Raw genomic sequence first — 12737 nt, 5'->3', positions numbered from 1 at the left:
TTGTCTTTTTACGCCTGTTAGATCTGTTTAGCAAAGAGACACTAGTATTTTTTGCCTGAGTATAACTGTACACTATTGCTCCAACTTTAATTTTAAAAATATCAAAGATTCAGATGGTTTTTTCCCATTCCAGAACAGTATTGTATGGTTTTCTGATCAAATTTATTGTAAACATTTTGACTGCACAATATTAGATTCAAATCTGCTTTGTCTACTTATAAATGATAAATTTGGAGTTTTGTTAGGGTGAGGGGAACCAATTAATCTTTTTTCTCCTACCTGGCATAAGCCTGAGATTCATATGACACAAAGTCCTTTGAATATAGAATCCTAAATATCCCCTCTAGTGAGCCTTTCTGACTTACAGGCAAAGATGATCTTGGTCTTCTCTGAGCCCTCATAGCATCTCCTACATGCTGTTTATTATGGCACACATCACGCTGAATCCTGTTCTTTTTTCTCTCTTTCTGCCACTACACTCTGAGCTTCTTAAGAAATAGGAAACGTACCGTATTCGTTGTAGTATCCTGAGGACCTAGCAGTTTGCCAGGCATGTACTAAATTGTTCAGTACATAATTTTTGAGTGAATTGATGTAAATATATGCCATTTTTAAAGTAGGAACTTTTTCTTGACATATTTCTGTCTTTGAAAGTATAGTCATTTGTTATCATAAATTTGTGATATTGGGACATACTGAAATATTAGCTCCACAAGTATTCTGTGTTTACAATTTAAATAGCTCTTATAGAAAAACAGATGATGATGTATAGTGGTGACTTGAGTTACAGTTGCTTGGAGTAACAAGCCAGGATTTTTGTAGGCATGCAAACATGGCTGGGGTAAATGTGTATTTTTTTCCAAAACCATCTTAACAAGTTTGTAGGATTAAATAGCAGATAAAACAGAACAACTAAGGATCATAGGTAGGAGTACTTATGTGGACCTGAATTTAAATACTTAATATTTAATATCAGCACTGAATTTGGCAACTAGAGTGAATAAAAAGGGAAACCTGGTTTTTGTTGTCTTACAAAAGAAAGCATACAAAAATTCATCTGCAGAAACAGCTTTCTGAAGCTGAATTCAAGAAAGAATGTTCATCTTCTAATAATGGTTGTCTTTAAACAAAAAAAAAAGGTTAAGGTAAAAACAAACATGTTGAGGTGCTATACATCTTTAACTCAGTCTCTAAAGAATCTCCTTTGTAGCACAGTTTCGATTTTATGTATATTTTTCGTGATTATTTGGTAAGTTTCTCTCTCGTAAACTAGAACTCGAGGCTCCTGGGTGGGTAGTCGCCAGGTTAGTCTTGGTCCTGGCATCTCAGCACCTGGCAGGGTGCAGATTGAGTACATGTGTGGGCGTTCACAGTTTGGAAATGACTAAATAGCTAAACCACTTGTTTTTTAAACTATTTTCTGTCTTTACATCACACTGCTCACATGAGCAACTCAGTAATATCTAGTTGAGATGCTCAAAGAGGGAAAGGAATTTGCTCCCTATTCTGTCTCCCCCTCCATAATCAGTGCTTTCCAGAGTAAATTTGAGCATGTTTCTTGTCATTGACATGGTGCATAGCCTAGATCCCCAAACTCCTAGTATTCCAGTATGAATACTTTTAAAAGCCAGAGACTTTTTATGAATAGTTTACCAAAAATCCATAGCTCGATGCGAGTTAATCACTGTTAAGAGTTTCTCTTGTATTCATCCAGAAAATTTTAACGTATAAAAACCTACACAAGTAACAATGCAGATATCTGTTTTTACACAAGTGCAATCACACTATACATCCTTGGTGTTTTTTCTTATAGTGTTGGACATCTTTGCACTTTGTCACATATAGAGCTGTCACATTCTTTATCATACAAGGTATTCCATAATATGAATGTGCCTTAATTTAACCAGTTACTTGTTGGATTTTTGGGTTGGTTTCCTGGCTTTACCTTTAAAACAGTGCTACAAAAAAAGATGCATACATCTTTGTTTTGTACAAAGAACCCCAAATCTTTTTTTTTTTTGAAAATTGACTCTCCAAGTGCCTTTTATTTTTTTTTATTTTTTTTTGTGAGGAAGACTGGCTCTGAGCTAACATCTATTGCCAATCCTCCTCCTTTTTTTCCCCCAAAGCCCCAGTAGATAGTTGTATGTCATAGTTGCACATCCTTCTAGTTGCTGTATGTGGGACGCGGCCTCAGCATGGCCAGAGAAGCGGTGCGTCTGTGCGCGGCCGGGATCCGGGCCCTGGGCCGCCAGTAGCAGAGCGCGTGCACTTAACCGCTAAGCCATGGGGCCGGCCCTCCAAGTGCCTTTAGTTGCAGAGGAAAAAATAAAGAAAACACATACTAATATTCATCGCTAAGTTTCCACTCCAGGAATTATTTCTCAAGCCCCTGCATACAAACACATGTACATTCTTAACCCTAGTGTCGTTTCTTTCCAGATAGTTGGGTGTTGTAGCCCACAAATCAATACTATTGCAAATATTGGCAAAGATGCACCATTTAATGAAAATGGTAAAAATAATTAGAACTCCTCGATTTCCTGGCAAAGACATCGACAGACAAGGCTAGATAACACTTGAATAAGAAAATCTCTACAAGGAGGACACAGTAGGGTCTTTAAAAGGTTATAGTTTAAATATCAGTGGATTAGTAAGAGTCTTTGGGAATAATTAATGATACCCTTAATTATTTTTTGCAGAAATGACCTTTTTTCTTTACGATGTGTTGTGAAAGTCGAAAGTGAAGTGAAGGATGTCTGTCTTCCTGTTAGAAAGAGAACTTCGTGAAAACAGGAGCCTTGTCTTCTTGCTCAATGCTGTATCTTTATTTACTGTGTTATGTACAGGCCCTCAATAAATGTTCACCCACTGAATTCATGCTTTTATTAATTTTGCCACCAGATTACACCCAAAAATTGCAATGTCTTTATTCTGTGTTCTTTACACTCATTTTTACAATATTCTGTGTAAGTTTGGAAAACAAAGCCCCAATTAATTTGTTTTTCTTTCTATGAAATTTTAGTACTTATTTTAAGTAGATTAACTTTAAATGGACTTTCTCCATTTTTAGTTATTCTTGGATAATGGGTAACTCATATATCTGTAGGTAATATTCTTTGAAGTGTAATAGCTGAGTCAAATAGTAGTTGCTATAAAATGTTGATCAGGACTGCAAAAAAAGTCAACAGATACAATTTAGTTAGTATTTTGGGTCAATGTATTGTTTCTTTTCAAATCTTGGACACATTTTTACTTTCTTTTTTTTTAATCTTGCATTTTAATTTAAAACTGATAGACTTCTACACAGACCTTCTTAAGATCTGCTTACTGATGAATAAGTTTCCGTTTTGTGGAGTATTAGGGAAAAGTGGAATTAATTTTGGAAATAGAATATAGTTTTTTGATGCATATAATATCATTCAAAGCAAAACTTAAATTAAGTCTTTAATTTGTTTCTGCATATACGTTGCTTATCCCTGTCTTTTAAGTATGAATGAAAAAGGTACCATTTGTAGTTTTCCTTGAAGATTTAAAATTTATCCAAACCTATTTTTTATTTTAAATATTTTTCTTGTAAGAATAATATTCACATTTCAAATAAAAGATATAGTTTTTCTTTGATGAAACTATTAAATGAGATTGGAATGTTGAAGCTTCAAGATTGAAGAATTCTTCCTAGATATGTTGTGTTACTTGAAGGCAAAGTTTAAACTATAAGACTTTAGGGAGTGTATGTATTTCTATAAGATTACTAATAGCTGGCAGTTATTTTTGAAACAGTTTTTTAGTATATCGAGTGTAATACTAAGAAAATAAGAGAAATTTAGGGAGGGTTGGCTGTAAAACTAGAATAAAACTGAAGTTCTTTAAGAAAGAGGTTGTTTAGCAGGTACACTGTACAGAACTGAATCAGTGGACTTTCCAGTCTTTGGAGGCCAGAAAGATGAAAACTACTGACAGTGCTTTTATGTTCTAGTTCGATCCTGAAAATATGGTTTGCACTCATTTAGTATTATCATTACTAACTTTTAAATGTAGATTGAAAGTATGATCACACTGGGTTGTGTCTTCCAGACATGCTTTTATACATGGAAATACTTTTTGCATAAAAGCCCTTTTGGGGTTGACTTTAACAAATAATTTAGGCTCATGCTCTTCTTTTTCAGCCCTGAGGCTCTGATGATGTCAGGGGCAGAGAACCGTCAGGAGGGAGGCAGGGTTGACACAGTGTTCCAGCGGGAGGCTAGGTTGGAACACTGCATCAGGTAAAAGTAAAACTACACCCTGCCTCCGTCAGGATACAGCTTTAGACTAACTCTGTGGGCACGGTGTTTCTAGGGAGCCGAAGTGCAGGAGGTGCACTTTATTTACTCAAACTCATGACTCTTAGTTTCTAGAACATAGGTAATTTGCTCTTTTTCTACTGCCGTTTGTTGTTCTGTATATGAAGTAGGAAAGGAGCAATGTGTAGTTTTGCTCATTTATTCCAGAAATAACTTTTGGACTTTCTAGGACAGTAATTTTTCGAGCTTTTTAGTCTTAGGACTCTGTTACATTCTTAAAAATTATTGTGGACCCCAAAGAACCTGTTTATGTGGATTAGATCTATCAGTAGTTACCCTATTAGAAATTAAAACTGATAAATTTATTGCTTTATTTTACGATAACAATAATAACCCCTTACATATTAGTGTAGATTTTTTAGGAAAATAACTGCATTCTCCAAAATAAAAAAAATTATGTAAAGAGTGGTATTGTTTTACATTTTTGCAAATCTCTTTAATATCTGGTTTAATAGAAGATAGCTCAATTCTCATATTTGCTTCTGCATTCCATCTGTAGGATATGTTATTTTGTTTGGGGTCTATCAGGGATTGCAAACTGAGCCCTCAGGGCCAAATCCAGTCTGCTGACTGTTTTTGGATGGCCCTCAAGCAAAGAGTGTTTTTTTTTTTCTTTTTAATCGTTGGGGAAAAAAAGAACAATATTTCACGACACATGAAAATTATATGAAATTGAAATTTCAGTAGCCATAAATAGAATTTTCTTGAAACCCAAGCCAAACTCATTCCTTTACAAGTTATCTGTGGCTGCTTTTGCACTGCAGTAGCAGGGTGAAATAGTTGAAACAGACCATATAGCCAACCTGCAAAGCCTAAAATATTTACAGTCATGCATCGCTTCATGATGGGAATACATTCTGAGACATGCATCATTAGCTGATTATTTCGTCCTGGTGCAAACATCATAGCGTGTACTTACACAAACCTAGATTGTATAGCCTACTACACATGTAGGCTATACGGTACTAACCTTATGAGACCACTGCCATATGTGTAGTTCATTGTTGACCAAAGCGTCGTCATGTGGTGCGTGACTGTACTGTCTGGCCCTTTGTAGAAGAAAGATTGGCAATCTCTAGTACTTGAAGAAAATCTGGCCTCACATAGTAAAAGGAAGAACTGTTTTCAAATAATTATGGATATTCTTTGGTGTACTATACTAGAAATCAAGAAATGGTCATTTCTTAAAGGTTAATTGCAGTGTGAAAGCTGAAACCATATTAATGAATTGTTTGTACTGTTACATTAAAATCCATAGATCTGTCTTGCACTTTGAATGAATCTTTGTAACATAATGTATCGATTATTTGTAAAATGTCAGTTCGTTGAGTTATACAGTTCTTTCAAATGTTGGGACATTTGATTATAAAATATCCAAAAAGCATATTTATTAATTTTACAACCTATCTTATCAAAGAAGTCTTTAAGTACTGGGAAGCTCTTTAGCTTATGGACGTCAGGAGGGAGGCAGGGTTGACACAGTGTTCCAGTGGGAGGCTGAAAATGGATACACATCTTCGAATATTCTAATTTTTGCTTGAAAGCTCGGACTTTCTCATTAGTAACAAATAGAAGACCATTATTTTCCTTGATGTGACAGGCTCACTTAATGCATTTTTGAGAAAATGCCTTCCTAATGCTCAAGTCTGAATAATTACAGTTTATCAGCTGGTCTTTCAAGAAAAATGGTGTTCCATGGAAAAAGTGGCCTGTTTAGTTGACAGCTGAATCACACAGTACTTTTCCTTGAGACAACCATTGTACTTTGATATGGAGCAGTAGTACTTTATAGATATTTCCCATTTTGCCACACAGAATATTAAAAAGATATGTTTTCAGGACTGATATTTAATAAAAATAATTTTTACTGCTTAACTGTGAACATTCTTCAGTGAAATTGCCATGAGTATTTATTTATTTATTTTAACTGGAATGCGTGGGGGTGAAGAAGACCACGACTACTAGTATATTTTGGTGCCGTTGCTTTGATTCTTGCTGATAAGCCAGCAATTTTACCGACCATTGCTTTTGGACCATCAGTGCAAATGCCAACACAGAAAAAAAGCATTATTATTACAAAAAAAAATGATTACAAAAATCTTTTTGACTTTTCAGACACCGTGAAAGGGTCTTCGGGGCTCCCAGGAGTCCGTGGTCCGCACTTTTAGAACTGCTACTCCAGGAAAATTACTGTATTGGAATAATTATGAAGTGTAATTATTTGGGTGAATAACATTTCAGTTCTCAGCCTCGAGAGGCCGGACCCACTGCAGCTTTGTGCCAGGGACTCAAAGAGGTTCTCAGAATCTATCCCAAATCATAACTGCTGTGAGGGGAGTGGAGTGCAGTTTGGCCCTAAATTTGTGAGTAGAAAACATCATGAGAACAGAGATCCAGAAAGGCAAACCAGGGCCCTACTTTGCCCTAAGATGACATTTGAAACTTAAGCAATATAGTCTGACTTTAAATAGGTTCTTTTGAAAATTAATCATCCTATAGTTAATACTATTTTAATTGTATTTATTTTTCTTTTCTTTCATATCTGCTTTGGGGAATCTCTTAAAGACATTTCTTCATTCACCATCCTCCTGAAAGAGTTTCACTTTCAGTAAACTGTCATATTTATAGCCATTATTCCTTTCCTTAACTTCCTTTCCCTTATTATTATAGAAAAAAGTCCATAAGTGTTGTTTGCACTGAAAATCACAAGCTATCCCCATAAGGAATTTGCTGTTACTATTTACCATAAATAATTTTTTCATTCGTTTTTCTCTAAGAGCTTTGAGTTACGAGGTCTTCATCGAGCCTTATCTGAAGCCTTTCTGCCTCTCACTGGTTCTGTATCACTCTAACACTTTTACTGAAAAGGGATAGGATTAAGAAATAGCAACAATTCCTGACCTTAGAAAACAAAAATTTATCAAAATATGATGCTGGACTACGAATTAAAATTTGCAGCGTGGGCCGGCCCGGTGGCTTAGCGGTTAGGTGTGCGCGATCTGCTGCTGGTGGCCCGGGTTCGGAACCCCTGGCGCGCACCCACGCACCACTTCTCCAGCCATGCTGGGGCCGCATCCCACATACAGCAACTAGAAGGATGTGCAGCTATGGCATACAACTATCTACTGGGGCATTGGGGAAAAAAAAAAAGAGGAGGATTAGCATGGATGTTAGCTCAGGGCTGATCATCCTCACAAAAAAAAAAAGAAATTGCAGTGGGATATGACTGTAAAGAAATAATGTCAGGGTAAGTAAAGGGGGGAATATTTAGAGTCATGTAACAGAATAGGGTGAAGAGAAATTTTTCAAAATATCAATAGTTAATTTTGGTTCTCAGAAAATAACAGTAAAGGAGAATGAATTTAAATGAAGAACACAAAAAGCAATTCATTCAGTAAATATTTGAGTGCCTAGTGTATATTAGTCTTATGTTAGGCACTAAAATGTGAAGGATTTTTTTATAAATAGATTGAAAGGTTGAAACCTATATGTTACAAAGTTATTATATAGCTGTCTGTGTAGAAATTTGAAGCACAGTGCTAACTAACGTTTAATGGCAAATGCCTTTTTTTATGATGGAGAAACCCAGGTGCTGTTTTATTCAACTTGCCCATGGTCAAACAGTGAGGTGGTGACAGATACTAGAATCGGGTTCTAAACAAATTAGGTATTCCTCATTAATTTGGCAATTAATGTGATTTTCAGACTGGGATTATAGTCAAAGCCATGTAAAATTTGGGAAGATTGGAATGAGTGTTTAGTTACCATGGAAATTCCTTCTGTTTTTAAATTATAATTTAAGAGAGATTTTAAATTAAGGCTTAACTAATTAGAAGTAGGGTATGCTATCCCATAATTGTCTAAAAACCCCTCTGAAATTGTGTCATGGATTTGTAGCTATCTCAGTTAAGTCTGTAAGTGCCAGTAAGCCTAATGATAGAAGTTTGCTGTATGTGGTTTATTGACTGCTTTTTGCCCAGGTCTGGGACTCTTCCTATCCTTTTGCTCTCTGTCTTGTAAATATATGCTACTTTTTGGTAACAAGGGAGACTTGTAGAGAAAATGTGAATGGATGAGTATAAATCAGCAGTTCCCAAAGTATATTCCAAGTGAATATTGAGGGATTTTATTTGATAAAAAATGTTTGTGTTTGAGAAAAACTGATTTAAATAAAGTTTATTTGCTCTAAGACATTACAAGTCTTTGATATACAAATGTGCATGGGGATGCTCCAACAGGACGTTGTAGTATCCCCAAATTTATTTGAATAGAAAACCTAATTTTTTAAGCACATTAATGATTACTATTCCGTCAAATACACCTTGGGAACCGGTACAGATCTGTCCCTGTTACCAGAAAATGATTGAACCTGTTGCATTGTTATGTACAACACTCTGTTTTCTGTTTATTCCCAACTAGATTTTATTTTCATGAAAAGCTATGGTTTCAGGTAGACAATAAGTAGCAGGAATGTTGAAATGTTTATTTTGGGAACCTGAGGAAAGGAAATTTAGGTTTTAAATTACTGCTTGTTAAAATCTTCTGTTAGGTTTTTTTATAAGTAAATATTCCTAAACTAAAATATGTTGTTTATAGAGAATTTCTCTGTTTTTAATTGCAGACGTTGGGGATCAACCAGGTGAGGTAGGTTATTCAGGCTCTCCTGCAGAAGCACCTCCAAGCAAGTCACCATCGATGCCGTCACTAAATCAGACTTGGCCTGAGCTGAATCAGAGCAGTGAGGTTAGCAAACTTCCATTTTCTTTCATTAACATTAACTTTGTTAAGGTAAGAAGTTCCAAGCAGAGTAATTGCAGCAGATAGCTCTTTCAGCATGCGTGCGTAGTTGAGACCACATCAAATATAACTATGATAAATGTTTGTAATTATGTGACTCTGAGGTTCTCAAAGTACTTTTTCATGTATATACTATTATTTGGTTTCCACCACTTATTCCTACTAAAACCCTGTGAATTAGACGGGGCAGACACATGCAGTTAAGTCAAAAGGGTGAATGTCTTGGCCAAGATGTGTCATAGCCAAGAGCTAAGATTTGAACACAAGTCCTTTGACCTTCAGTCAACTGCCAGACCCACTGTGTCACACTACCTTCTCATTCCTGTAAGCAAGGTATGTGATAATATATTTGGATTCTTAGCACTGGGAGTGATATGAGAAGTCACTAATCCAGCTTTCCACTTGAAAAAAGGATTTTCTACAACCCAAGCTACTTATAATAATTTAGCTTTGTTGAATACAGAATGGGATGATTTAACCCTATTAAATGCAGTGGTTAAGGATATGTTATATAAGACCAAGCACAGCGTGCAAAACAGAATTTGAGACAAATATATTGTGTGGCGCACCCCCCCCCATTACTTTGGAACTCCATTATATAAAACAATAAAAGGAGGACCACTCTGATTAGAATATGGAAAGAGGGCCTGAGGCCCTGCCTCCCCAAAGCGCCCCCGGAGGCCCCTCTGTTAAAACTCAGTGCTCTGGAGAACTCCAGTTGAAAACCACGGCTGTAGCCCGTTAAAGCAGTTTTCTTTGTGAACAAGTTCCATTTTTTTTTTTTTTTTTTTTTACAATTTTTTGTATTACTTGTAAGTAGTGCTACAAATATAAAAGTTTATTGACTTTCAGGAAAAAATTCTAAGCTTCTGTGCTTTCTGTGTCTTTTAAAGCCATAAAAGTACTGGATTAAAGAGACACTAGATGATTTTGGACAATTGAGAAATAGAGAAGTAACTGGCAGATTTAAAGTACTTGCTGCTGCTTTTTGACATAATCACAGATCCCTGTGTCTGAGACATTATAGCATCATACTGTCCATCATACCATCGGATGTAAAACCATTTCTGTAAGTGTTTTTCCAGAAGGAGGAATTAAGCCTTGAAAGAATTTACTGATAGAAAGGCTTTATAGAGAGTAGGGTCAGTGTTCTTGAAACCACTGTTTTTGCTGCATTTGTTCATTTCTGTCGTTTTTTAAAAGCAATATCAGATTAAAAGAATATTTTTATTCCACTGATATCAGTTCATAAATAAAAGCAACTCTTTCTGAAGCGTCTCAGTTCTAAAGCCCATCTTCATTCTAAATAAAATTGTGTGTGATCATTAAAGACTAGGAATGGAAGTCCCTTCCAAATTCTGATTTAAGTAGTTGCATTTTCCCTTTTTAAATGTTCCTAACAAGTTTCATTTTGTAGTATTTGGTAATAAGGTCATGAATGTCATAATTATTTTTTTTCTTACTATATGTGGAAAAATCAGAATGTTAATAAAACTAACGTTGGTTTTGAGACATTTTAATAATATTAAAAATATCTACTTAGGATATGGAATTAAAGTATAATTTAATTTTCTTCCACAAAGCGCTAATATTCTAGCACCTGCAAATATGGATGAGGCTCTGTAGGTAGGGGATAATACTAATAATAATAACTAATAATAATAACATTAATAATAATCCCTAACATTTATTGAGCGCTTTTGATGTGCCAGTTCTGTTCAAAAGCTTGTATACGTATAAACTCTTTACATCCTCATAGCAATCCTATGGTGTAGGGATCCTTAATCTCATGTTACAGATGGTGAAACTGTAGCACAGAGAGGTTACATAACTTGCCTGAGGCTGTGCAACATAGCTAGGATTCCAGTTCTGGTTCCAGAGCTGCCCCTAAACCCTGTTCTGAATAAGGAAGATAAGGTGTCTCTGCTCTCCAGGTAGCTTACATGCAGTCTGGTGAAAGCAAGTGAAACTCAATGCCACCAAATAGATAAATGCCTTCTATTTGGCAGAAGTCTTCTACATCTGAACTTTTCTCCACAGGTAGATAATTAGGATTTTAAAAAATTCCTTTTGTACCTATGCAGCAGTAATTATTGAAGAAACTAATTATGTTAACAAATATTGGTCAGTCACATCCGTGAAGTGATGTACCATGATGAAAGTGAATTATTGTGGGTTTTCTTCATTCAGGAAACACTTTGAATGCATCAGTATTTCTTAGTATATCTTAATTTTCATGATTTCAAGACTAATCTGTAGGGAAAGTTGTTGAATGATTGTTTTAGCGATTTTTGTAGATAATTTTCATCAATGTGTTCATTTGCTAATATTTCATTTCTACGTCTTCTCAAATTAAGTATCACTATTTTGAATAGTAAGTCGAACTTTGAAGCATAACAATGTATACTTTTCCATACTGAGTTATAAAAAGAAGATTTTGGTTAATGGGGTAGGTGTGTCTGTGTGTAAACATTCGTGTGTATGTATTGTATATGTGTAGATGTTTTTCCCTCTTCAGAATATAACTGATAATTCTCAAGAATCAAATTTTAATGATAATTTAATACAGTTTTGATATAAAAGTTCTATACTATTTTATTACTAAGATTTCCAAAGCAAATGGAATTTGCTAAAATTAATATTGACATATCACTCCACCTATGTTAAGAGGTATGATAATTTGTGTACCTCTTTTAGAAGAGTAGTATTTCGTATCAAAATACGTCTTCTATGTATAACACACACTCAGATGCTTGATTTGCTCTCATTGTGGCCGCACTCTGGTGTTTCCAGCATGGGGTGGGGCTGGGTGCCTGACGGGCAGTTCTGTCTTGTGGTCCAGCATGGCCCTGTTTGTGGTGCTGATGGCGGGGGTTGACTTGCTACAGATTGACATAAGCCCAAACATATTAATTCCAGAATTCTTGCATTTTATGTCAATTATATTTTATTAAATATCTATACATATATATAAAATATGTGCACGTACATAATAGAATCATCTTTCAGGGGTCGCACTGGCAAGTCACACTGACTTGCTTTGTTTTGACAAAGACTTTGGTATTCAAGATTCGTTAGCATCATCAATCAATATATTAACATTTGAATTTTGAAAGAAGGATTTTCTTCTCTAGTTATTCTTTCTCTAGTCAAGACAAACCCCTTTACATTTTTGTTGCCATTCTTACCACTTAGACTTTGTTCCTGTATTGTGTTTTGAGTTTGAATTCTGTAAGGTTTTGAATCTCTTCCATGGAGATTGCAGTAAATTGTTACTGTACGTTTGATTGGGACACTGCTCACCTTACGTTAAGATGACCCCGCTTAGATAAGTATAAAATGTTTATGGAAAAATAGAAATTACAGAATTTTGTCAGGCCTGTGAAATACAACTTGCAGTGCAACCTCTGAATTACTTTGCTAAATCTTCTCCAGTGGTCTTTTACTCCATCTTTCTCATCATGCTGACTTGTCTCTCCTCTGTCTGTTCAGCAGTGGGAGACATTTAGTGAACGCTCTTCAAGCTCACAAACTCTGACCCAATTTGATTCTAACATTGCACCAGCTGATCCTGTAAGTCAATCACTTAGCTTG

The 12737-nt window shown here is 35.5% G+C and overlaps 1 protein-coding gene across 5 annotated transcripts in view; it reads left to right on the top strand.

Annotated features, from left to right (window-relative positions):
• Nucleotides 1-12737, top strand: part of REPS1 (RALBP1 associated Eps domain containing 1) — a 78742-nt gene that overhangs the window by 45806 nt on the left and 20199 nt on the right. For 2 of the 5 annotated variants that reach the window (XM_004422367.3, XM_014781271.2), the window contains exons 9-10: nt 8968-9089; nt 12636-12716. In XM_004422367.3, coding sequence (XP_004422424.1) covers nt 8968-9089; nt 12636-12716 — 203 coding nt within the window. The remainder of the gene's footprint in view (nt 1-8967; nt 9090-12635; nt 12717-12737) is intronic. The other 3 variants (XM_014781272.2, XM_004422368.3, XM_087444194.1) reach the window with 2 other exon arrangements.

The sequence above is a fragment of the Ceratotherium simum genome, chromosome 19 (genome assembly GCF_057802395.1).
Source record: "Ceratotherium simum simum isolate JZ-2026a chromosome 19, ASM5780239v1, whole genome shotgun sequence".
Classification (NCBI taxonomy): Eukaryota; Metazoa; Chordata; class Mammalia; order Perissodactyla; family Rhinocerotidae; genus Ceratotherium; species Ceratotherium simum.
The sequence above is the reverse complement of the archived record's forward strand: the minus strand, read 5'-3'. Positions and strand labels throughout refer to the sequence as shown.